At 36.5% G+C, this 25,301-nt stretch overlaps 1 protein-coding gene across 5 annotated transcripts in view; it reads right to left on the reverse strand.

The window, feature by feature from the left end:
• Positions 1-1,128: 1,128 nt before the first annotated feature.
• The window catches only part of RSPO2 (R-spondin 2), a 104,912-nt gene continuing 80,739 nt past the window's right edge, over positions 1,129-25,301 (reverse strand). For 4 of the 5 annotated variants that reach the window (XM_065668812.1, XM_065668816.1, XM_065668815.1 and 1 more), the window contains one exon: positions 1,129-1,972. In XM_065668812.1, coding sequence (XP_065524884.1) covers positions 1,863-1,972 — 110 coding nt within the window. In that variant the 3' untranslated portion in view covers positions 1,129-1,862. Of the gene's footprint in view, positions 1,973-7,883; positions 7,994-25,301 lie in introns of all 5 variants that reach the window. The other variant, XR_010610267.1, reaches the window with a different exon arrangement.

A 25,301-nucleotide genomic window follows, 5' to 3' on the forward strand; every position in this document is an offset into this window, starting at 1 on the left:
GATCAATAAGCGAACAGGCAGCTACAGTTCTTACTGTTGTTGGTTTTTTTTTTTTTTTCTAAGTGAGCATTTAAGGTCCAAAATAGCAGCCCAGGATCAGAACAATTTTACTGTCCCTAACATTACTATGTTCTAGTTAAATACTAACATATTCTAAATGAAAGATGGCTAAGTGAAAGTCTGCAAGTGTCTTCATGGAACATTCATATATACCTAACCACTGCACATTTTTGTAGCAACACTTGTCCTAGCTAAATATGGATATAGTTGTGCTTATAGATGCTGTAGTTCCCTAGTTTATATGTGAAGCATATAACCCATAAAACTGAGACTTGTGGGATTTTTCTGAAGTGTATGCCAAGAAGAGTTTTGTAAGGTTCTGGGGCCAGCTTTACCTTTTCCTTGCTTTGTGTAGGTCAAATGCAAGTTTTAGCCCTAGAACAGGAATAACATATCTGACAGCATAAATGACAGTCAATTTAGTGTGGGCTTTTCCCAGCAGGTATTCAAAACCTTCTTTGAATGCAAGTCCAATAACACTAGATTACCAAATTACACATCCTGAGTCATTTTGACTTCGTACAAAGAAAATTGTCTCAACCTCTCCCTCCCAAGCCCAAACAAACACCAGATTCTGATTAAATTTGCTGAACTTCTATAGATAACTGGCAATACTGGGACACTGGTGTTTGCTATGCTTTTGAATGACTGAACTTGCATAGCTGTTTCTTTGGTTTTCCCCTATTCAGGTATTTGTTTGCTGTATCTGACTGGATGAGGACTAAAAGTAATAAAACATTGTGCATTATATTTGAAAAAAAACCAAACACTACACATACAATCTTAGATACCAAGAAATTCCCATATAATTTCTCTCCTGACACTCAAAACATCTATTGTCATCGTTCCTCATCTTAAAAAAGTTACGTTTCTTTTTCTGAGACAGGACTGAGATAGGAGAACAGAAGAGTGTAAAAGATTTGCTGTTTACTAGTCTGGCATGTCTACTTCAGAGCTGACACTATTGAGAGGGTCATTACAAGGTAGTTTAGCCATCTGAATGTGCTTAACAAATCAGAAAGGAAATCCAGTTTGTAACTGTTGAGAAATATGAGAAGATACTTAAAATATAGTAAAAAGTAAACATTTACTGGATTATTTTAAAGTATATTACTAGAACCAACAGGACATAACTTTAAACATGTATAAAGTATTATACATAAAAATGCATAGATGTACAGTAAATATGTCCATTTATATGTAGACAGAGTAATATGTACACAGTCTGTTGTGCTTCTGTAAGTCTAAGCAGTAATTCCCATGTTATGCTGTCTTAAAGCAGTTTTATTATACAACTGTTTCGATGTAGCAGGTGCTGAGAACAATGTACATTAACACTAAGTAAGTAAGTCATATCTATTTACTCTTGAAATGTTCAAATATAGGAAACAAAGGCCATAAATGCAATAGTACCTAGACCTTCAAGACTTCCTTCTTTTCATTTAAATATGAACAAGTCCGCCTAATGGTGATACATAGGCTTCTTTCCTGCTTCCGTTCCGTGTCAACATGTTGACCAGGCACCCAGGATAAAATCTCTGATGCCCTTCAGCACCACTTCCACTGATTCAACTCAGTGTGCTCCTGACCTTGAAGTCTTCAGGTCAAAAATGACAAGAAAAAATAAAATAAAAAAAAAATATATAAATAAAACAAAGAAGCTTGTGGACTTTTTTTACTTTTTCACAAGGTATTTGCCACCAATACTGTCAAAGCAGCTGAATCGTAGTGCATCCATGGGCAGGAGCATATAGCAGCTTTTGTGCGCTTTGCAAAAAAATATATTAAAGAAAATCGAGTCTTTACTGGCTTGTTTTATCTGTTGCTAAAAAGATGCTGTGCTGCTTCTGAGCTCTTTCCATTAAGTTCTTTTTCTTCTTTTTCTTGTCCTTTGTTTTTGTTGGTCTTCTCCCTAAAAAAAAGGAAAGGCAAATAGTATCAATGAGACAACTAAGTAAAGAATACAGAAGTGACATTAGACTGTAGTTGAAAACCTCAGTGGTATAGATATTATCGATGGGGACTGCAAAGGTAATACTGGCTAATGAGCTTCGATCATCTGTGAAAACAGAAGTTTTCAATGTGATACAAGAGGAAGCAGGATCCCCAACTGTCATCACTTTTCTACAGGCACATTTCACTGGTATGAATAACCATGTTGATGTAGGTCTCACTTTCGGCAGAGTAACTCACGCAAGCAACGTTATGCAAGTGCCTCGGGCCCGGAGCCAAGCAAGTGCATAGACTCCTAACTCACTGAAAGCTGGATATGTGCCTTAGACCCTTGCGTAAACTTGCTTGAATGAGTAATCCTATTTAAGTCAAGTCCAATACATCCGTGATTTCAATAAGAAATCAAGCATTACAGACCACGCATTTGGTTGGATGTCATCCTACATGCTTTGGCTGAAACAGTGCTGCCTCTGCGAATAACTGTTGTTACTGCTTCTTAGTGCACTCTGCCTAATTCTCACAGCATACTACTGTGGGGAAACAAAAATTTCCTTACATACTTCTTACTATTGGAAGTTCAGTGAAAAATAAACAAAATTGGGAAATCAGGATCAATGCAGGAAAAAAAAACTCAGGCTCCTGGGATGGGAAATGTTTCCTATCTGTCCAGTTTCAACAATAAATCTGCACCTTTTGCAAATCTCTGCAAAGGTACCATGGACTGAAGAAATGCTAAATACAAAGGCCCTTACTCAGTAACGCATGACCTTTTAAGTATACGCTTAAATACTAGCAAGTCTAGTAGGATTTAAGGAGATGACTGAATGCTGTCTGGAGTGAGAACAGCATGAGTTTTCTTGGCAGTATCATATATTGAAATATGTGATCGATGGTAAAAAAAATAAGATTATTAATCTCTAGAGCTGCTAACTTCATAAACTTTCAGGAGAACTGAATGAACATAATAAGACAGTGAAAGGAAATTCAAGTATCAGACAACATAAAAATGTGAAAATGCATTTTTCATCTGCATTTTCAGTACATTATTAATTGGGGAAATGTTTGCCAGACTGGCTTTCTCTTACTTCCATACTGTTTCTTAATTAAAAAGACCCAAACCAGTATGAAGCATTTATCTCTATTTGATAATAGTACTGAATACATCAGATTCTAAAAGTATTGAAGATTATGATTAATTAAAAATGTAGGGTAATATATTTCAGATTATACATCTGTAATATGCCATCCAGGCTACAATTTGCTAGGAATTAACAGAATACTTGTATATAAAATAGGACAGGACATTAAGGTAATGAGCACATGAGTTTAGTCCATATTAAAATCATAAGGGTCCTTGGAGTTTACTTCTGCTTCTCATTAAAGTCTGGAATTAATGCTACTATGGCATTTTGCCATTTTTAAATCTAGTTAATCCTACACAGTAAAACCTCAGTCCAACCAATCATTAATCAAAGCAGCTTTTAAGTTAAAACTCTTTAGTAACACTGTATCTAATGACTAGGCACACGTAATGAGGTCAGAAGGAAGGAATACTTGACACAAAATAGCATTACAACAAGATGGTTTGAATTATAGAGATTCCCATTATTTAATCTTTTTTTTTTTTTTTTTTTTCTCTCCGACATGATTCTACTATTTGGGCCATTGTAAGGCAGAGAACTGGGATGAATGTATAATTCAACACTGAATTCCAACTTGCACTTTAAATATTCTTTTTTTTAATCCAAAACTTCAAAATACTTACTGAGAAAAGAGTAGAGGAGAAACAATTTGAAATGAGTGACCAATGCTGCTGGTCAATTGATTGTCAGAAGACCAGCAGAATCAGTCAGAGCTTTACCGGAGGTTTGCTCAATGATCTTACTTTCCGAAGTTTTCCACTGTACAAACTCCAGTCAGTGCCCCATTTAGTTTTCTCTACAACCTCCTCCAGAGAACTACAGTAACTGCTCACTGTAAGTTTGAGGTAGTTAAAGATCCTATTATTTTTCCTTAAAAACTTTGAGATGCACAAATAAAATGGCCCACAACCCACTTGCTATCTTTGTCTAGGCTTTACAAAATAGCTTCTGTAACACAAGCATCAAATCAAATAGCCAAAACCCCATACAATATCCTTAAAATAGACATGAACTGGACTAGATCTCAGTGATTTGACATGTCATTGTGCCATGAACATATTATGGTGCTTCTGCTGCTCTGCAGCAATTGTCCCTGTACCTACTTTTGCCCCAAAGCGCACCAAAGACAAATTACCCTCTTTTACACATGCCATGGAGTAGTAACCTGAGGCAGTACCACCAAGCTGTTGATATCTGGTAGTTTGTTCTCTCATGAGTGAGTATTTTGGCTGCTCACTGTATTTCCAAGTCCCCTGTTGTACAGAATAAGTTTCATTATTTTCAGAACAATATTAAACCACACAGAGAAAATCCAGATGGCTGGCGATGCTGAGTCCTAAATTCCAACTGTTATTTTAACCAGAAAACTGAATATAAAAGGTATTTTTTGGCTAACCATTGGTTCCTACGTTGTTACTAGAATGCATCAGAGGTTAGAGATTAGCAAGAAAAAAGTGACTGTAAAGATTAGAGAGTTCAAAGTTTGCTGCTGAAGTCCACACTCCTGAGAATTTTAATTAAACACAGATTTCAGTTACAGTGCTTATTTTGTCATCAGAAGCACAGTGAACAGAAGTAACTTCTGAATATCTTGCTACAGATGTCTTTTGAAGAACAAGATGTTTATGACACAGAAAGTAGATCCTCAGAGAGGATCTGGAAGCCAAACTCTCCCAGTTCCCCAGCTGGAGGACAATGGGGTGAGAACAGGCAATGGAGGAGATGCTGCCCTGGGGATGAGATGGCAGTGGCTTCCTCTGTTCTGTGCCATGGCCTGGATGTGGAGAACCTCATCTGCAGGGAGCCTTGCATGGCCTCCCCCACACCTCAACATGAGCAGTGCTCCAGAGAGCAAGAGCCCTGACCCTGAGCCCTTCTCTCCATAGGAAGCAGCAGGACTCGGACGCGCTACAAAGTTGTGTGCATACATTGTAATGTATAAGGCCTAAGAAAGATCTGAAACTTAGCTGGATTCAGTGTTCAATTATCCAGCAGATAAAAACCTTAAAAGCTTATTTATCATTCTGTACCTCTTAGTTCTGTGCAGGTTACTTTACATAAGCAAGACTGGCAAAGCCATTCATTCGAACCCTTTATTGCAATATTATAAAATTCAGTTTTCCTATTTGCTTCTGAAATTACCAATAAGTTAGTCATAATTTTCTAAGTAACTTATCACAATTTTTGGTAACTTTACAGTGTTATTCATTAAACTTTTGTTTGGATCACTTGGTTCTGGTAGGTGGATGGGTTACTAATACGGTATGCTGTGAAATCTTCTCATTATTGAACAATGTACCACAACTTCTGAGGGTATGATTACATACAGGTAATGGTATGGTAACATATAGGTAATAATGCAGTTCCAACATGAACTCCTGAAAAAAACACCATGATAATATACACAGCAATTGTCTGTAGACAAGAGTAACAGCTACAAAAATAATTATTTAACTTGGCCCTTGCTGGATTATTATTCTTACTTTTTTGTCATTTTTGTACCATTTGACCAGTGTTCCTCTTACAGCTGCTGTGTGCTGGTATATCAGAGACTTGGGCTCAGTTTGATGCTTGTCTCGTACCCTGACCATGTGTTTGGAAATACTGCATGCTCCTTCTGGATGGATCCACCTTGTCCATTCAGGATATGCATTATCTGGTTCAGAAGGAGCCTTCATCACCTTCTTTCAGATGCAAAGGCAGCTTTCTCCAGACAGAGCTTGGGCAGCAGATTCCTAACCCTCAAGGCACTCCTGGTTATCCAGAACTAAAATGCAGCAAATGTATCCACAGGGACTCCCAGCTACATTGCTTGAGAACCTCGCCACAGACTGACAGCTCCAGTTCAGAATCTGAAATGTCTTTCACCTGCTGTATAAACACTGCTGTATGTACCGCTCTTCTAACAAAATCTGTCCATTGCAGATTTCAGCAGATGGAGAAAACAATATACATCCACACGAGGGCAGCAAGGATTTAAACTTAAAACATCTCATTCAGGAAAAAAAAAAAAAAAAGGCAAAAACTATTTGCAGCTTTATTTCATAGTGCAATTACCTCGGAAATTTTAGGCGTAGCAAAAGAACATTTTGGACAGGGAGTGAAAGACATTGGGACTTGGATGGTGACGCTGGCAAAAAAGTAATAAGGTTGAGGAGATGCGACAGAAAGGGCCAAGTGTCAGAAACCAGTTCCTTGTTTTCCTGGGTAAATTTCTGATGTCATTTGAAGAAATTCTGCAAACACATTTTTGCCTCTGAAGACAGCAGAAGTGATGGCATAATCACATAGAGTATGTCAGCTGCCCACAATACCATTTCAACTCCCAAAATACCAGAAGTTGTAAAGGTGGGTTAATTAATGTTTGCAAAGCACTGAAACACAGTAACAACAGAGATCATAGAAAAGTAATGAATTATTTTATCATTCTTTCTTCATTTGCAAAGGTTGAATAATGTTGAGCAAATGAGGTCTTAGAACAATTACTGAATAAAAATAGGGGGAAAAAAGCATGCCATAATTATAGACTTTCTCACAACTGATATGAAGAAGAAGCAAACGAAAGCACTTCTTCAGTTTTGAAGTGCTGGAGTTTGCAAGTTTACTGGTCGCCTTTTGTACTTTTTGGTGCAATACTAACAGCTTATGGTACAAATGATATGTATTCTCAGCCTCCTGAAATTAATAATAGACTAAGATAAGGAGTTCCCTTATGTAAATGCAGTCTGATGTTTTTTACACATTCTTGTCTATTTGATGTCAGCTTTCCTGATGAAAATCAGGGAAATTTCTGTCTTGAGTAAAACTTTGTAATTTCTATACAAATCATTACAAAAGCACTGGTAGTGCAAAACTAACCTGCATGATACCATATTCAGTTCCTGAGACCCAGAATCCTGATACTTTATTTTCAACTTAATGATTTCACATCTCTGGGTAAATTATTATATCTTAAACAACCAACAACATTGTGTTTACTTGGTGTTTGTATACACCAGACATCACCTACTGAGATGAAAGCTGAGTTGAAGGAATCAAAGAATACTCCCTCAACTAACAGAAATATCAAATTATCTCAAGTTTATGAATCTTAATGCTACTAGGTTTTTTTTTTTTTTGCTTTGACACATCCATTAAGAAATAAAAGGTTTTACTATTTAGGGCAAGAACAAGCAAAGTGAGGTACCCTATTTCTCTCAAAGTACACATCTACTTTTCGCCTGGCCTCAATACAAACTAAATAAGCAATACTAAAATCTGATGTTTTTTCCTTCTGGAAAATATTGAGTATCATCAGGCATTGTCATCTGTTTAAGAAATTCTGTTTCCTCCACCAAGAATGGAATTTACATGTCATAGCTTATTGAGAGTTCAGTGGATTTTTTCTTCAACTTTAAGGCAAATTCATTAGGAAAAAGTCATCTTACATTGCTGAACTGCAATGCATTTCCCACAGTGCAGTTTTCCAATGTATACAGTAGATGGCAGTGAGATATTAACTGAAAACTGGTTTCCATTTCCAGAATTTCAAAGAATATGTGGTACCCATTATTCTGCTAGAACATAAATTATTCTATTAATTAATGAATATAATAAGTACAAAAATTATTCATACATATAGACACAGAGAAGAAAGAGGGAGAAAGGACACTAAAGGAAGAGGAAAACTAGCAAATTCAAGTTCACATGGAAACACTCAGAAAACTCTGATAGAAGACCTACATTTACCTGAATAGTATAGATTTTAAAATGTTGGGTCCCATTATACTTTCAGTCATAGTGGTGTAAAAGCAGGCGGGTCTCCATTGCAGTCAAAATGTTTATCATCTAATGTAGACCTAGCTCAGAATTCAAAAGATATGAATATCAGTTGCATGCAGGGTACTCACTCTTCTTATCTTAATCAACACCTTGTCAGATCAGATGCTTTGCAAGCAGAGCCAAACAAAATATTTCCGGTGAAAAGTCTGTGTTTGTTTATTTTCCTCTTTCACAGTGCAATGTAAAGCAAATTTCAAAATAACACAAAAATATTTATAGTCAAAAGCTCACATACACACGTAAACATATTTTAACTCCATGGGCAAAAATAACAGCTAAAAACTAATTGGCTTTGAACTTCTCTAGGTTTGACTGGACATTAATCTGACTTAAAACTCCCTCTGTCCAGTTTTCAAGCCATATTCTTTATTTTTCTTCCATGTCTCCTTTTTCTAGCCAATTTAATTAATTTTATTTTTATCTCATCATATAGGGAATAGAAAATAAATTCTATTGAGACAGCATTTATCTGTAGCACCCGCAAGGTTTAATTTCATGCTAGAAATTGCATTTTGTTCATGGGTGTCTTACAGAGAGAGACGTAATACTCTGTAGTTTATTTATTTATTGAGATCTTCTTCTTCTGTAAAACACTACTTATTCCTGTTATAAAGGATTTGTCTTTTTAAATTCCCCTTAGGGATTCTGGTTAAGAATGGAGGAACAATTTTGTTCTAGGCCCTTCTTCGTTTATTTTTTTTTCCTTTTAACTGAAATAGCTCAAAATATAGTTTCAATTATCACTTCTGCCTCTCTTCACGTGCTGCATACGTAATGTTACCGAAGTTCAGTATGAAAAGAGGCGAAAGTGAGCACCTGACAAAGGAATAAAGTACAATCCAGCAGGAACACTCCTACTGAATTACAACTGAAAGTGAAGATGAATGTATTATTCCTGATAATATAAGTTGATTACCCTCAGCACGTGCATCAGGAATGGTGTAGCAGAATAACAGCCACACCTGCATTACTCGCTGTTATTCATTTGGTTTATACTCAAGAAGGTGCCGAAACAGAAGGTATTCACACTGCCTACCTAAATTTGGTCAGGTTAGTCTCTGTTTATTCATAAATACTTTGGTGTATACTGTGTACACTTTTCCCTTCTCCTCTGACATTTTTCTCATACATTGTGATGCACACACACTTGTTTTCTTCACCAAACCCACAATCAGAACTGCACTCCATCCATTATAGCTTCTATTATCCATGCTCTGGTCATGATGGAGTTACTGTCTTGGTCTTCTAGTTAGGATATTATCTTTTCTGACATTTCCCCTCTGCTGATGGAGTGCAACACAGTCTTTAAACGCAATGATCTAAACTTAGCTTTCTGGACTTCCCTTTACCTGCACATCCCACCTACACACTATAGCCACAGACTTCTCCAGAGCCCCTGCATTACTAAATTAAACAGTATTAGAGAATATCCCTCAATCATCGGTCATATTTTCACCTGGGGCAGCCCTTGCCTTTCAAGGGAAACAGCACAGGCCATTGCTGCTCCTGCAGGTGTGTCCCTGGCTCTCTGAGGAGAACAATTAACAGTGCTAGACGTTTAGTTAGCAACTGTAAAGATGGTCACTGTCTTTGTGCTGTGGCCATTCAGGATTTAAAAGATGTCCTGAGTTACATGGCTTTGTCCATAAATGTATTACAGTAGCTTTCTTGCTTTCTTGCTGGCTTAAAGAGAAGCACTTTCCCAAGACTGCCTATGAGGGCCTAATACTTATATGCATGCCAGGCTGTAACCACTCAGTGCCACTTCATATAGTAGCTACAGGAAGCTTATTCACTGTCAGAAGCTGGAGAGAGAGCACTTTGCATACTAAATCATATTTGTTTCCTAATAGTCACACAACAGTTTTTCATTGATATTAAGATTAATACTGCACAACCATTTATGAAAAATAGAGGCATACAGTACCCAATATGGCACTTTACCTTGCTAAAGCATTCTATTTGTGCACTAGTGTCATCAAACCACTGTCAAAACTGTAGAAACAGCTTTATGGCCCATAGAACTTTTTTGGAAGTCTGTTGTTTATACAGAGTCTACTTTAAGATGAAATAAGGAACATAAAATCACCCAGCTGGCTTCTGTTAACTATGATCTGGACCACCTTTTGAAGCTCTGCTATTATCTTTGGAAAATGAGTGCACAAGGAGTTCTGCAAGGAAGCTAAAAGACATCAGGATGATGGACCTCATGCTGCGCCTGAGCCTGCCCACTGCCTCTGCAGGAACTGGCAGCACAGCTCTCCCACGATGTTAAAGCTATTTTTTCTCCACTGCAAACATGCCATGGACTAAAAGGTGAGTTTCTACTCTTCAGGGAAAAACAAGTTTCCTCCCTACGCCAAAGCTGGTATTCAAACAGGTACACAATTACCATGTGTTCATCAGCACAGTGTGTAATTTTGGTTTTAAAGGAGGCTTTATTCAGACTTAAATATCAGACTAAAATATCTGATACCAACTGTTTCATGCTGCCTGTCAGACTTGGCCTGGAATATGAAAGAAAAGCAAGTTGTATGACCATCAGATCTTTGAAGTTTTGTCTATTTTATTTCAGAAAGAAGTACCATTAACCCTATTTTCATTTTCATGTACCACACACCTAGAGCTTTGCTGTACTCTGGCTCCAAGCCTGGCCATGATTCTGGCACACGCACATCTTGAACTCTGGACCATGAAACTGTAAAAACAGTCACCATTAATTTAAAACAACCAAATGAATTTTCTTCAAACTTCCTCATAGACTTTTTTTCTGAGTGTTTTAGCAATGTTTCATTCAACTCTCTGCATAATGCTTCACACAATGAAAAACTTTGCACTCCCATCCCCACAACACTCCTCAGAAGCAGCTCCTTAAATGTCCTGATGTTGCTCTGAAGTGTTAAACTTTTCTGACCAAAAGGCAATTAAGGCTTAAACATGAGCTGGTGGAGGACAGGAGGAAATATCAGTAAATTGGGATCAAGGACCTAAGATTAAACTGAGTTTAAAGTATTTCTTTTTGGTTTTCTCCAAAGCAACTCATAACCAGACCATGGGGCCACCTAACTTCCCCCCCCAACACTCTTGCCCTCAGGCACTAAATGGGTGCATACCACTCATCAATTCTTTGTTCCATGGAAAAACAATTTTGCTTTAAAAATATGATAGTTCACAGGTTTCAGTGAATGCATTGCAAAATATTTATTTGTTTTGGTATTGCAGATATTTTTTCTTTAATATTAATCAGAATATAGTCTTAAACAGCCAAAAGCAGAAAATTCAGCCTGGAATGCTTGGAGATTTTCAAAGTGAAAAAGTCACATTTGAAGACAACAAATGAGGTGGTTTCCAAGTTATGATTATTTAAAATAGAAATTCATGTAGAAACAAGCAATTTACGCTGTATTTTCTTTAAGTTATGCTCTACAACATTTCCTAATAAATTCAGGTCTGCATCAGATATAATGTATCCTGTATTAAACTTTACTGCAGATGCACATGGGATCATAGTAATGTCAAACCAGAAGTCAAACAATCTTTCTCAAAGTTTATTATAAGATTTAATAATGTAAAGTGTCTTGTTTGCCTTGAAGCCAGCTGAAGCAGTTATCCGAAATTAACTGTATCAAGATTTTCTCAAACTGGTATAGATTGGATAGAAGGAAGAAATTATTTCCTGTTAGGGTGGTGAGGCACTGGAATCGGTTGCCCAGGGAAGTTGTGAGTGCTCCATCCCTGGCAGCGTTCAAGGCCAGGCTGGACGAAGCCTTGGGCAAGATGGTTTAGTGTGAGGTGTCCCTGCCCATGTCAGGGGGGTTGGAACTAGATGATCTTAAGGTCCTTTGCAACCCTAACTATTCTAGGATTCTATGTTTCTATTCTTTTTCAAGGTTTATAGATTAAATAATAAATCCAAGATAGTAAAATTAGTTAATGCGTGTCTCTAAGAATACTTACACTTTATATTATTGAAAACATGTTTTATTCCTTAAAACTGAAGATGATACAGTGATTGCAAGTGAGAAGTGGGGGTCAATAGAGCCTCTAGTGAAATCTCCTACATACATATCAGAAATAAAACATTAATCTCGGCTGCTGAGGCTACTAACTTGCTGAAGAAATAAATCTGGTCTAGATCTGAAGGCAAGGGGAGACAGAGGATCCACCACTTCCTCTGGTAATTTTCCCAGCAGTTAACCATTCCACTGCCAGAAATATCTGCCCAATTCCTAACTTAAATTTTAATATCCAGTTAGTATTCCTCATTGAGCCTTTCTGTCCTAAATCAGACAATTCTCTTCACGCATTGTAGATAAATCTTTGCTTGTCCATCTTTCTGAGAAGTTAAACATATGGCACTCTTTGTGCACTTTTCTTTAAAGTTATTTTGTAGTCTTCAAATGAAGTTTTTGACTCTTATCTGCAGTTTCCATCTGAACCGTCTGATCCAATATCTTCTACAAAATATAGGTCTCAGACTAGATGTCAGAGTTCTTCTCATACATAGGATAACGTTGATTTATTGTGCTTTTTCCTTATTACCAAAGTTATATAGTCAAGAATTACATTTGATTTTTTTTTTTTTTTCTACATTGTAGTGGACTCATGTGACTTGTTCTGAGAAACTCTGCTTTTGAGATGCCATTCTTCATCCTGCAGGTATACATTCCTTGTTCTGTAACTCTTCGATCCTCCAGGATAACTTTATATTTAATGAAAATTAATTGTGTTTGAGTGGGACCTCTTTACAAAGCAGCCTGAATTTTTCTTTTGGTCTAGAGTATTGTTTGTCTTTATCCTCAGAATATTTATTTTGGGGAAAAAAAAATGTATAATTGACTGACACAAATAGCAATGCTTACAGGACTATATTAAGATCATCACCACTTTTTCCTAGACATTCAGAAGCTTTGTGCTTTGATTTTATATGTGGTGAAGATAAAACTTTATAGATCTGTAAAAGTCCCAAGTCTGAACATTTTCAAGTCTGGTAGTTAGTCCTGGCCATGACTTCTATGACGGTTCTTTTAGCTTCATCTCTACAGCTGTAAATGCTGATCCAAAAGGAAATTACTTTTCACATATGACCTGAAGAACAACAACAAACATATTTTTTCCCCTCCCAGAGGTAAGTGACACTGATTTGCTAGGGAATTAATGCTCTGCAGCATCTCTCTTACACCAGCCTGTTGCTGCAGATGGCCTTAGCTCATGAGGGCTGTCCTTTCCCCTCATCTACACAGCAGCTGGAAACAGCCTTGGCATCACATGATGTAAGAAGCAGTATAACATGATATCTAATAATACACGTGTAGTGGACATATTAGGTTGTCTTCTTATCCTTATAAACATCTGCAAGAAAGACATCCCTAAAATATCCACCATCAGTTTAAACAATCAGTCTAAATTAACTTGAAAACTAAAGTTTCTTCCTGCATAAAAGTTTTAAAGTATGTATTCACTGATAAAGCTGAAGAAAAATGTGTGGGTGCTTTCTTAAAGAAAAAAGGAAAAAGAATATATAAAACAAACACAGCATGTAGCTTAAAGACTACTTGCCATAAAAGGCTTTTCCTGACTGGAAGTTACAGTTGTACTTAAAAAACAGATGTACATCAAAGACTGTTGATTAGAAGCACAGAGAGAAGTAATTATCAGGTTTTTTGTTGGGTTTTTTTTTTTTCTTTCAAAAAAGAAATTCTTTATTCTAATACCAATAAAAGCTTAGTATGTACAGAATGATTCTATGGGTTTAATTACCCATATGAAAAATATAAATGTATGTGCTATTCCTGCTCCACATCATCACATTCTTATGGCTACTTTGGGTGAGCTTCTGATGGGTATGAGATCTTGGCTTTGTTATTTTGTAACAGTATTAAAGTCATTGCGTAACCAAAATTGTTCAAGATCTATTTATTTTTTGCTTAGAAGTACCTGATGTTAACAATTCCTTGTGGGGCAGAGGTATTTCCACCAGTAGATATTGAGGCTGGCAGTCATAGTCCATCCAACTGTATGGTACTGTGGGTACAGTAGCAAAAGCCACAGACCTTTTTAAACTGGTGGCCAGCTGCAAGGGCTACATCTCATTAATAAAATACAAAGAGCCAGAGCACAGGTTTGAATAGTGCCTTGAAACACTAGCAGGTTTCCTGGCATACTTCTGACTTGTGCCAGCTAATACTTCTCCCAGGAATGGCACACTCCTGTCTGTACATTCTTTGCAGAAGATCAAAAGATGATAAAAGAAACATTTACCCAGACCCTTTGGACCTCACTGATTTCAAATTAGCAGCTGGTTTTCAAACTGGATATTTTTTACAATCCTAATTTTAGATATTTATGTGATAAGCCCCTGGGCTGGAATAGATGGTCCTAAAACCCATTCGAGTTGCTATGGTTTCACCTGGTACGTAGCTGAACACCACACAGCCCTGGCTGCCTCCTAGGGGATGGGGGAGAGAACTGGGAAAAAGGGTAAAACTCATGGACACAAATGTATAAACTTTGGCAACATACTTAAACTGGCTGATACTTTTTTGAATGTTGAAAGGAGCTATTTATTTGAACCAAGCTAAGCTAAGTGATTATCAGCTTCTCACATTGAAGTATAGTTGATCTCTACTGAATGTTAATTATTTCATTATGTTATCAAGTACTCATTTCTTGGCCAGTGCATTCATCGCGATCTATTCCATGTGTTGATTTAAACTGTCCTATAAGATTAATAGGGGGTGACAACTGGATCATTTAGGGTGTGACATACTGATCAAATTAGTTACCAGCATCCACACAATTGTTTATTTTCTCTACTGAGACAATTGATCCACTATTACAGCCACTTCGCTTCTAACTCAGATTGGAAGATAGCATTTTCTTCTTGACATTTGTTGGCTTTACCAGATTCCTTTCAAAATCCTGTTTGAATGTATTCTCCTTCCAGTTATGCTTAACATCTTTGCTTCCTTACTGTGTAGCTGATTAATTACTTTCTCCCTACCACTATCCAGTTATTCTTTAACCTTCTTTCCATGCATACAGGCTTTGAACATGTGATTTCTGTTATTATTTTCTGTGTAAATAAACTTCAAGTAATAGTTCTTTCCCCAAACCTGATTCCAAAAAGAAACATAAAGTACTAATATGTAGTCAAGAATAAATGTTTGCAATACAAAATAAACATTTCTCCCTAGTTTACCTTATTTTAATTAATAATATATTATTATATTAATTAATAATAATAATTATGCAGATAATTAAAATCTGCACAATTACATAGATTATTTGTTAGAACTCAACAGTGTTATAGTTTGTCTCTATCACAACTATGGAAACATCCTAGGTAAGAGTCACAAAATACATAGACTCATTTCTCTGTGATGAACGTTCACAATGTGTGTTAATAGTTATTTACTCTTAATTAACTAAAAGGAAAAATACTGCCAACTATAAAATATGGGGAACAAAATGTTTTAAAATGTACATTAGGATGTAATACTGATATCATAAGTTAGAGTTTATACGGTTAAATTTTCATTGAATTTTCATTGATACACAGTTAGCTTTTCAAAGAAAAACAGCTTAGCTATTTGAATATTTGTAGAATACAAAAAATGATACAATCAGTTTAAACTACTGCAGTTTCTGCATGGATCTACCCAACAGGAAAAACACACAGAAGCATTTAAAAGTGATTTGTGAGGTAACAGCAATAAAGTAATTATTCATTGTCAGGAAATGTGTCTATTTAGATTAAGTGATCATAATATTATTTGTTTCCTACAAATACAATGCTATGATCTTGAAACAATAAATTATTTTGAAATACCTCCAACTTAATAAATTAGATGACTGATTTATTTTTGAAAATCTGGATAAATATATGAGCGAAATCATGAATCAAGACTTTCCATGCCAAGTCTCAATTGCATGGGATTTTTTAATGTTTAAGTATGAATTCCTGGAAAATATGGTTTATCATAGAAAAACTGGCAAAACTTTCACAGCATTTGCTCTAACAGGCACCACTGTAACAGGCTGCAGATCTGTGAATAGGCCAAGGACAGAAGCTAAAGCTAATGCTGAACAACACAGAGTATGTTACAAACTGGGAAGATAGGTTTTTTCTTGTCTAAATTATAATAGATGGGATTGATTTCAACCCATAACTTATATAGTGAAGAATTTCACTGACTCAGTCTCATAATTTCTCAAAGCATTGTTTTGATAAGTGATTCTGTTCAGAAATTTCATCCGGAAATGAAAATATGGTCATCTTTGAAGATAAGATTTATTCCCCTCTTATATGCAAGAATTAATGCTTGGGAACATAACTGAGCTTTCAAACAACAGATCAGATACAAGTTACTATCGTTAGCAGAATTTTGTTCATTCTATGCTGGCCGTAAGTCCTGTACAAAGCTCTGACCATCAAATTTCACAGATCCTTAAAAACCTATGTGCATAATGTTACAGGCTGAGATAGTCAGCTGGTAGCATAACACAAAAGCATGAAAGTGGCTGCTCTGGGTCAACCAAGGATCCGCCAACACTACTACTGTAACTGTAGCCCAAAACCAACATGCCAGTAACAGTTCAAGAGTAGGACAAAACTCTATGCTTCCCTTAATAAGAAACTTCACTAGCATGCATCAGCCCTGGCATGTACATGACCATAAGGAGGCACTGAATGTGGTGGAAGGTCTTGCAAAGAAGGTTTTTGCTGGGGAATGTATTTTCTGGTAGAAGCAAAAGCCCCACTGCCCTCCTGCCACTCAGTAACTTCTTCGCCACCTTATGATACTGACCACAGAATCATAGACTGGTTTGGTGTAAGTTTAAACCCATTACCCTTGTCCTATCACTACAATCCCTGATGAAGAGTCCCTAGGTTTAGTACCATAGAAAAAATGATGAGTATTTCTGCATATGGCTTCAAATTATTCAGTTTCAAAAGACTGGTCCAGAATGGTTGTTACAAAAGATATGGAGAAACTAATTTCTGATAAAATGACTGATTAAGATTCCCTCCCTTATAACTACACCAGACAACACTCTGAAGTAAAAGCTATATCGTCTTTGGGAAAAGAGAGAAAATTGTTTTCCTGTGCTTATATGGGACCAGAAAAGAGAAAGATGCCTGTTAATAAACCGTGTTGTTCAGCCAACTGTTGTACTAAGGAAAATCCTAATAGTTGCAGATTCGTAGATGAATATAATGCAGCCAAATCATCTGAATTATTGCAGTAAGAAACTACACACAGAAGATGGTGGTAAGTTCAACAAGTATTTGAAAGAATACTTTAAGCACAATGCCTTCCTGCCAATGCTTCTGCCTCAGCCACCAAAACTGCAAACTTTCAGTTGTTAATTTTATTTTGAGAAGGTTAAGACGAGGGTGACTCAGAAATGAAAGAACAAGTGGCTAATGGATTTCAGACTTTAATATTGATATTTCAAGGCAGAAGGAAACTTTTTAGTTTCTACAGTCACTTATATTTATGATGATAATCATTAGTGTAGCAGAGAGACAGTGATCAAAATACTGGCAGGCGATGAGGGGAAGTATTTTAGGATAGTACAAGAGACAAAAATGGTGCTAGTGTCTCAGCTTTAAGGAAAGAACATGTACAATGAAACAAAGAATTATGTTCTACCTTCAAATACATCAAATAAGCTGCAGATATTTTGCTGGCATTACTATATCTTAGGTAAGTTGTCATTAATTTTTTATTTCCATAGCACTCCAAGGGGTCAGAAATTTTCTCCACAATCACCCTCAGTGTTCCAGTGAGGTGTACAGTTTCCCGTCTCTCATCTAGCCACAGAAATTGCACTTCCCAGGATGGCAATGTCCATACCTGGACTAAAACATATGGCGTTCTAAGGTGCATAGCACAAAGGCACATTTTGCTGGCATCATTCTTGCTTTTAAAGATAAATAGTATCATTATTTACAGTTACTTCAAATCCCATTTTGAAATCAAACTATGCATATCAGAGAATGATTGAAGTTGGAAAGAACCTCTGGAGGTCATCTGGTTTAAGCTCTCCTGCTTGAGCAGGACCATGTAGACTATGTCCAAGTGGCTTTTGACTACCTATCAGCAAGCTGGGAGGCTCCATAGCCTCTCTGGGCAAGATGAGCCAGTGTTTGGTGTGATTTGCAACATGCACTATGAAGAAAGTGTACAAAAGTGCATCTACTTTTGTACAAACATCCCGAGTGCAGTCACTCCATCAAACAAGAATATCAAATCTCATCTCAATACAGGACTGACAAGCATAAGATTTGAATGGAATATTGTCATGGTTTAAGCCCAGCCGGCAACCCAGGACCACACAGATGCTTGCTCACTCCCCTTCGTTCCTCCCCCCACTCACAGAGGGATGGGAAGGAGAATCAAAAAGATGTAACTCCCACGGGTTGAGATAAGAACAGTCCAGTAACTAAGGTGTAACACAAACCACTACTGCTGCCACCAATAATAATAATGATAAGGGAAATAACAACAGAAGAGAATACAACCGCTCACTACCCACCGACTGATACCCAGCCCAACCCGAGCAGTGGTCTAGCCCTTCTGGGTAACTGTCCCCAGTTTATATACTGAGCATGATGTGCTGCGGTATGGAATACCTCTTTGGCTAGTTCGGGTCAGGTGTCCTGTCTCTGCTTCCTGCTGGCTTCCCTTCCTTCCTGGCAGAGCATGAGACTCAGAATGCCCTTGGTCAGAGTAAACATTACTGAGCAACAACTGAAAACATCAGTGCTATCAGCACAGTTCCCAGGCTGAAAGTCAAAAACACAGCACTGCACGAGCTACTAAGAAGGAGAAAAATGACTGCTACTGCTGAACCCAGGACAAATATTATGAAATATTATCAGCCTCCTTTTTTTCCTCAAGTGACTTAAAAAAAAGAAAAAAAATCATTTTTGTGTGTCTACATTAGAGAACAAAATAAAATAAAAAAGCAATCACCCCAGAAGTAGAAATGTCACAACAAAAAATGCACAGTGTGCACAACAGCTATGTCTCCTCTCCAAACTCCATTACGCCATTGAAGATCATTTAATGTAGTATGTAGTAAGCATGAAAAGGAGTTTTAAGTTTACTTATTAGCCACAATTTGACATTTAGAAAAAGAGCTGTATATCAAATAACACAATTATACACAGTACAATAGCAATATAACCATACAAAACAAAACATAATCCATTAATCACAATTTGAATATTTTCATATGCTTCTGCAATTTCTACTTTCAGCCAGCACTGGAAGCAGCAAAGTCTGTTCCTATGGCATGGTATCAATGAGAGATTTTAAATCCCTTTTTAAGGGTAAGATAAATTAAATAATGGTCAAGAATTTCTACAATGATATAGAAAGCTAAATATTCTTGAGGTCATGGGTAGGATTCTAGGGATGAGGGTTAATATCCAGACTGCATTCAAAGACACACTGTGCTACCATTATTCCAAACTAATGAGTAATCCACAGGTAGCTACATTGAAGAAATCCCTGACCCTCATTCTTTATTTCATTATTCCACCCCTTGCTTTAGATCTTGTAAACATAATGTTTTAAATACTTGAAAATAAATTTAGCATATTTTTATTGATACCAGAGAATTCCAAGAATAGCGCAAAATAAAAAAAAAATATAAAAAAAGTTTTATTGTTTAAGTGTTTCAAACTCAATTTCTAAACCCAAGTTGGGGGTAGGGAGCTCCCTGAGGAGTGTTCAGCAAATATGACCACTAGATTATTTTGTCCCACTTGGGATGAGATGTGTAACTGCAACATAGCCAAATATTTCACAGATTAGATCACTGCTTCTGACTATTTATAATCTAGCATTTTACAGTCTTGAATTTTAGTATAGAGAAATGTAAGACTACAAAAACCTACAGCATGCTCTACAATACCATTACTTTGGGCAGAAAAGGCTAACTTTATGATGGACATTTTCACAACGAGGGATTCAGACCAGCAAGTGCAACTACAAGTCAGTAAGGCATTTTGAAAAAGGATGAAGGAATCTCTTGAAACGCACTCATCGTTCTGAAAGAACACACTTCAGCAAATGTTCAAAAGTGCTCAGCACTCACTAGGACCTGCAATTACCATTGAACAAATTTTTGAAAAATGAATAATGACATTTGTGTATTAAAAGAAGTACCAATAACTAAAGACTCAAGTTATTCTAGATGCAAGTATCTTCTGGATTTAGCAAATACTAGCAAGTCTTGAAGCCTACAAACAATTTATTTCTATGTGTATATGCAAACATGTTAATATTTGTATTATATATAAACAAACAACTATTATCCCAATATCTCTAACATGGAGCATTAGCTTTTGGGGATAACACGGCAACCTTTAGGTATAAACGAAAAGCATGAGAGATGCCAAGCCTATTTGGAAAAAAATTAAGCACATGCAAAATCTAGGTTTCCATAACTTAGCCAAATAGGTTGAGAGTTATAAAAATCAAAACAGAATAATAAATGTTGGCTCTTGAGCTCCAGTAACTCAAACAAAAATGTTTCCAAATTTTAACATAATACACATGATTAAATACATAATTTCCTGCTATTTTTCCACTGAAATAAATCTAGGCTGTAATAAACACTGTATGAAGCTTCAGGTAAGGAAGATCTTGATCTGATTATTAATTTTTTTAAGTTTTGTAAAAGAACACCCCAAAACTTACAAATTAGAAAAGTACCTCTTGCACTTAATCTTCAGAACTGTAAGAACCCTATAGTACATTGTAGCTCCTTTTTAACGGGAAAATTTGTTTGTTAGCAAAAATGACATTATGGAGCTTGTTTAGCATTAACTTCAGCCAAGCATAAACAATTTTTCTCTGAGTTCTCTGAGTCATGTGGCTAATGGCAGTAACTATTATCACTTCATTTAATATAAAATGGCTTAGGCTTGAAACCTCCCATACTTTCCCAGTGCAACTCCTCTGGACTGTTAAACAACCAGAAAACGCTTGCTTTCAAAATTTAATGCATGCGGTAGCATGGTGGCATCACTATCAGTCAAAGGCCTTTCAATATGTGCTTTTTTACTTTAAATTTGGCTCAGCTAAACACCATATTCACATGAACACTAATGTAAATAGGAAACCCTTAGTCAGCTCAACTTTGAGGATCACAAGTGACACATTTTTAAAGAAAGCTACTTTTTACCAGTAGAATGCAAATAAAACCAAAGTATTTTTATCTGCATCAGGAAATTGCTGAGCTTAATAAAGGATTTGGAAAGTCTGCCTATACCATAACCAGGTTTAGTGCAATCTCTTTGAGGATACACAATTATACCTATTCAACACAAATGAAACTGCTGACAGGAACCAAGGAAGTAAATTACAAGCTATTATTTTGCTAGGTCACAATGCTTTGCATTAGTTCATTTTTCAGAACCTAAACTAGAATCTGAATTTTTATCTTCTCAAATTAGCACGTTAGATCATTGCATTGAAATGCTCCTTCACTTGATTTTTTGCTGCTGACTAGGTTTTACATAAATAACATGAAAGCAAGCTCTTTGGAAATACACCAAATGTATAGCCCTACACAACAATATCCTTTTCTTCAGAAATTATATGCCAAATGTTTTCAGACAAAAATATATCAGAGTGTTCACACAAATAACAAGGCACAGCGTTTTAGCAAACTGAAAAATCTTAATCAGAACCTTTAAATATGTTCCTTTTGGGGTTGGATGCTGGGTACAAGTTTGACAACCAAGTTAATCATGAGCCAGTCACAAGTAAAATTCAAAACCACTAGATTTTAGAGCAATAATTAAATTCCAGTGCTTTTTATTTAATTTATGGTGTTGAATCATTCAGGGTGTCCATGTTTTCAGATTCTTGCCTGCAGCTAACAAAGACTTGAAAAACAGCTAAAACATGAAAACTGTTACGTGGTGGTTCCAGCAGCTTAGCTTTAAGAAATCAGAAAACTGACGACAAAAATCATACGAGAAAACAATACAGGGAGCTCTCAATGCCCTAATTACTACACCACTCTCTTCACTGAATCATTTTAGCAAGTAATAGGTAAAGCCCTTTTATAAGAGTTCCTGCAAGTGACGCATAGTAACTTCACAGTTCAAAGAGTTCTGCTGAAGGAGGAACCTGAACGTTCTCCAAGTGTCCACAGCAGATGAATACTCTTACAGATTTCAGGTATCTGTACCTTTCTTTCTTTTTGCAGATAAAGCATTGCTATGCTGAAAGTGTCAGAGTTTCACCTCCTGAAAATGTGTCTTTCCAAAATGTGCCACTTTTGATTCAGGGAGAAGCCCGAAGTTTCCACATCACTCTCTTCTCAGTAGAAAGGCCTTTCCCTGTTCTCTTCTTTATTATTGTGTTGGAATAAAACCAGTACAAAAATTAGTGTAAGTGGTAAAAAGGTAGATAAAAATATCAATTGCTAGTGGCATGACATGATGTCTTAACCACATACTGAACCGTTACAGAGAGTTTACACAGTTGACTGTGTAATTAGATTACATTTTGGTTCACATAGAAAAATAAATCATAGCCCTATCAATAGATCCTCACCCTGTTTTGATAGCCCTGAAAGATGATATGGAGATGCGTACTTGGACAACTGTTAAAAAATAAATAAATAAATAAAAATTAAATGGTTCTTTTGCAACATGTTTTTCCCAGCTTTGAAGTGCATGCACAGATGCAACCAGTTACAACTCCAAGTTCACAACACCATTTGAATTCTCATTCTACACTCAGCTGGTTGGGGAAAGTGCATCTTTCTCCCCCCTCCCCCCCCTTTTTTTTTCTCCCTTTTTAATAATTTCTTCTTTAATTTTTATTAGGACAACCTTCCCTCAATTAGAGAGAGGTCCCAACACAGTTCCATGAAGTGAGGAGGATGGTAGTTATATTCTGGCTCCTATTTTCAGTTCACTTTTAAGTTCTGAAATCCTAATATTTTGTGGAACAAGTAACAACTACAAAAGAGCCAGATTTGCTTCTCATTTAAACCAATCAATCAATGAAGCTTTACTGGCTTCGTCAGAAATTCTGACTTTCGGCAATAACCATCAAGAAGCTCATGCTCATCAATGCTATAAAAGACCAAATAGCAACACATCTATAGAACACTGACCTACTCCAGATAAGTATCACACCCAAAGAACTAGGATGTGAATGCTTTATAAGCTTGAGTCACAGTCTGAGATACTGAAAGACTACGTAATGAAAAGGGGCATGAGGGGAAGTTCCCCTCCCATAAAATGGAATTCTTTTAAACATCCTGAACAAATAATTCAGATGGTTGGAAGAAAAGTAAGAGAAAGTAATACATTATTCTTTCATAACATACTCCACCCAGAAAACATTATTCTGGAAAAGACATATGAATCAACTTTTTTTAAAGCTTTTAACTTTAAGGACAATTACTTCTTTAATAAAAACACTCCAGTTGAAAGAAATATTCAGCATGTTATAAAACTTCTTACGAAACACTTCTTTGGTTTTTGGGCCACCTCTATTACTGAGTTCTGCAGAAATGATAAATCCCTCTTTTTTTTCCTTGCCACAGCTGCAAGAATAAAATGAACCTTATCTCCCAGGATTTTTCCATTTCTGTGTTTAGGACTCATGTTCCACTGGCTTCCCCTGATCTCAAGAGGTATTACTGCAGCCTACGCTCAAGCTGGCATTGGGCTACAGAGCCAATTAAGAAAGTCCAGTGGCAGAATAATCACATACTGAGTGCTGTGAATTACAGCTGATGGCATATATACATAAGTCCTGCAGAGAATATATGTTTAATCACCTTCAATGATCATGAAAAATTGATTCTGACCATTACATCAGAATGTCAGTATTACAGCTTATAAAATTAACACAGTCTGAAATGATCTTAAAGCCAACTTGCTTTTTCTTCCAGACTTATCTCCCTGTGTTCTGTTACGGTACTTTCTTTAAACTAGAAATCTTCCATCAGCTATTCTAATTTCCTAACCAGAGCAATGATTTGAAGCCTGACACAGGACTTGCTCAGTAGATATTTTTTATCTGTGGAGTTTTTACAGTCCAGAAATTTCTTCAGCCATCAGTTATCAAATACAATCTCTTTTCTTCTGCTGTAAATATATCCAAATAATCTTACTCATATATCACTCCTAGTGCTATCTGGCAGAGTTGTGCACTGATTTTTAGTGCATCTCTCCTGTACAATCTTTTGCAATGCTTAAAATTTATTCTCTATATTCAGCCAAATTGTGGGTTTTCTTTACTAGGCCTCACAAAAGTTGTTTCTTCTAGTTTAGATGTTATAAGGAACAGACAGTAAATCAGGAGGTAACAAAATACTCTGGTCCATAAATTCAGAGCAAAAGAACAAAGCTGGAATTTAACCATCTTCGTAGTAGTTTTTACCTATCTTTGTTTTAGGAATCATTTAGGCATTTGTCATTTCAACTAGCAGATAAATGTGGCACTTTTTTCGGTATTGAAGATACTGTAGCATTAAAGCTAAAAGCAATCTAGCTTCAAGACAGCTACTCTCCATCTGATCAAAGCTGCTTGGCACTTGCATCTAGTCAACAGCTAAGGTTTCACTGGGCAACTTTAAAAGCAATGAATTGAGAAAAAACATTTGACAGTTTTCACAGTACTCTTTCTACTGTGCTGAACTCTTTGTATAGGAAGAGCTGGCAATCTATTCAAGATGTTCACATTTGTATCTGACAGAGAAAGAGCATGATTTAACAGCTGGCTGTCATTTTCACCAGGAGCTCACTCTAATGTGTGCCATGGTGTTATCATGGGATATTAATGCCATTTGAAATACCTGTGATTTTTATGAAACATTACAGTGCAATTCAAACATCTGTGCTTGAAAGTCATGCCCCGTGTTTGAACTTCCTAAACAAAGTTCTTAACAAATCTGATATGCTGTAAAGCACCTGCTCTCACTGGTGTCCTACTGCAGTGGCTCTTTGCAACTAGATACCTGCATGATTCTCTGCTCTCCAGCAGTTTGACTTGGAACCAGGTTCACAGAAATCATCAGACTTAAGTGTCTGATTAGCTAAGAATGCCAAGGAATGCTCATGGGAAACCAATAAATTAGAATTTGAGTAAAAAGGCTTAAAACGCACAAATATATGAACAACCAAGCTAATTAGGTTCTACAAGAAATATCTCAAAAGAATAGTCTTAAAAGATGAGCTAACAGTTTGCTACTGTGCCTGCAGTATTTATATGCACTAAATAGATGTGCATGACACGAGGTTAAAGTGTCAAACTTGGAAGTGATAAGCAAAGT

This window comes from Lathamus discolor, chromosome 2 (genome assembly GCF_037157495.1).
Source record: "Lathamus discolor isolate bLatDis1 chromosome 2, bLatDis1.hap1, whole genome shotgun sequence".
Lineage (NCBI taxonomy): Eukaryota > Metazoa > Chordata > Aves > Psittaciformes > Psittacidae > Lathamus > Lathamus discolor.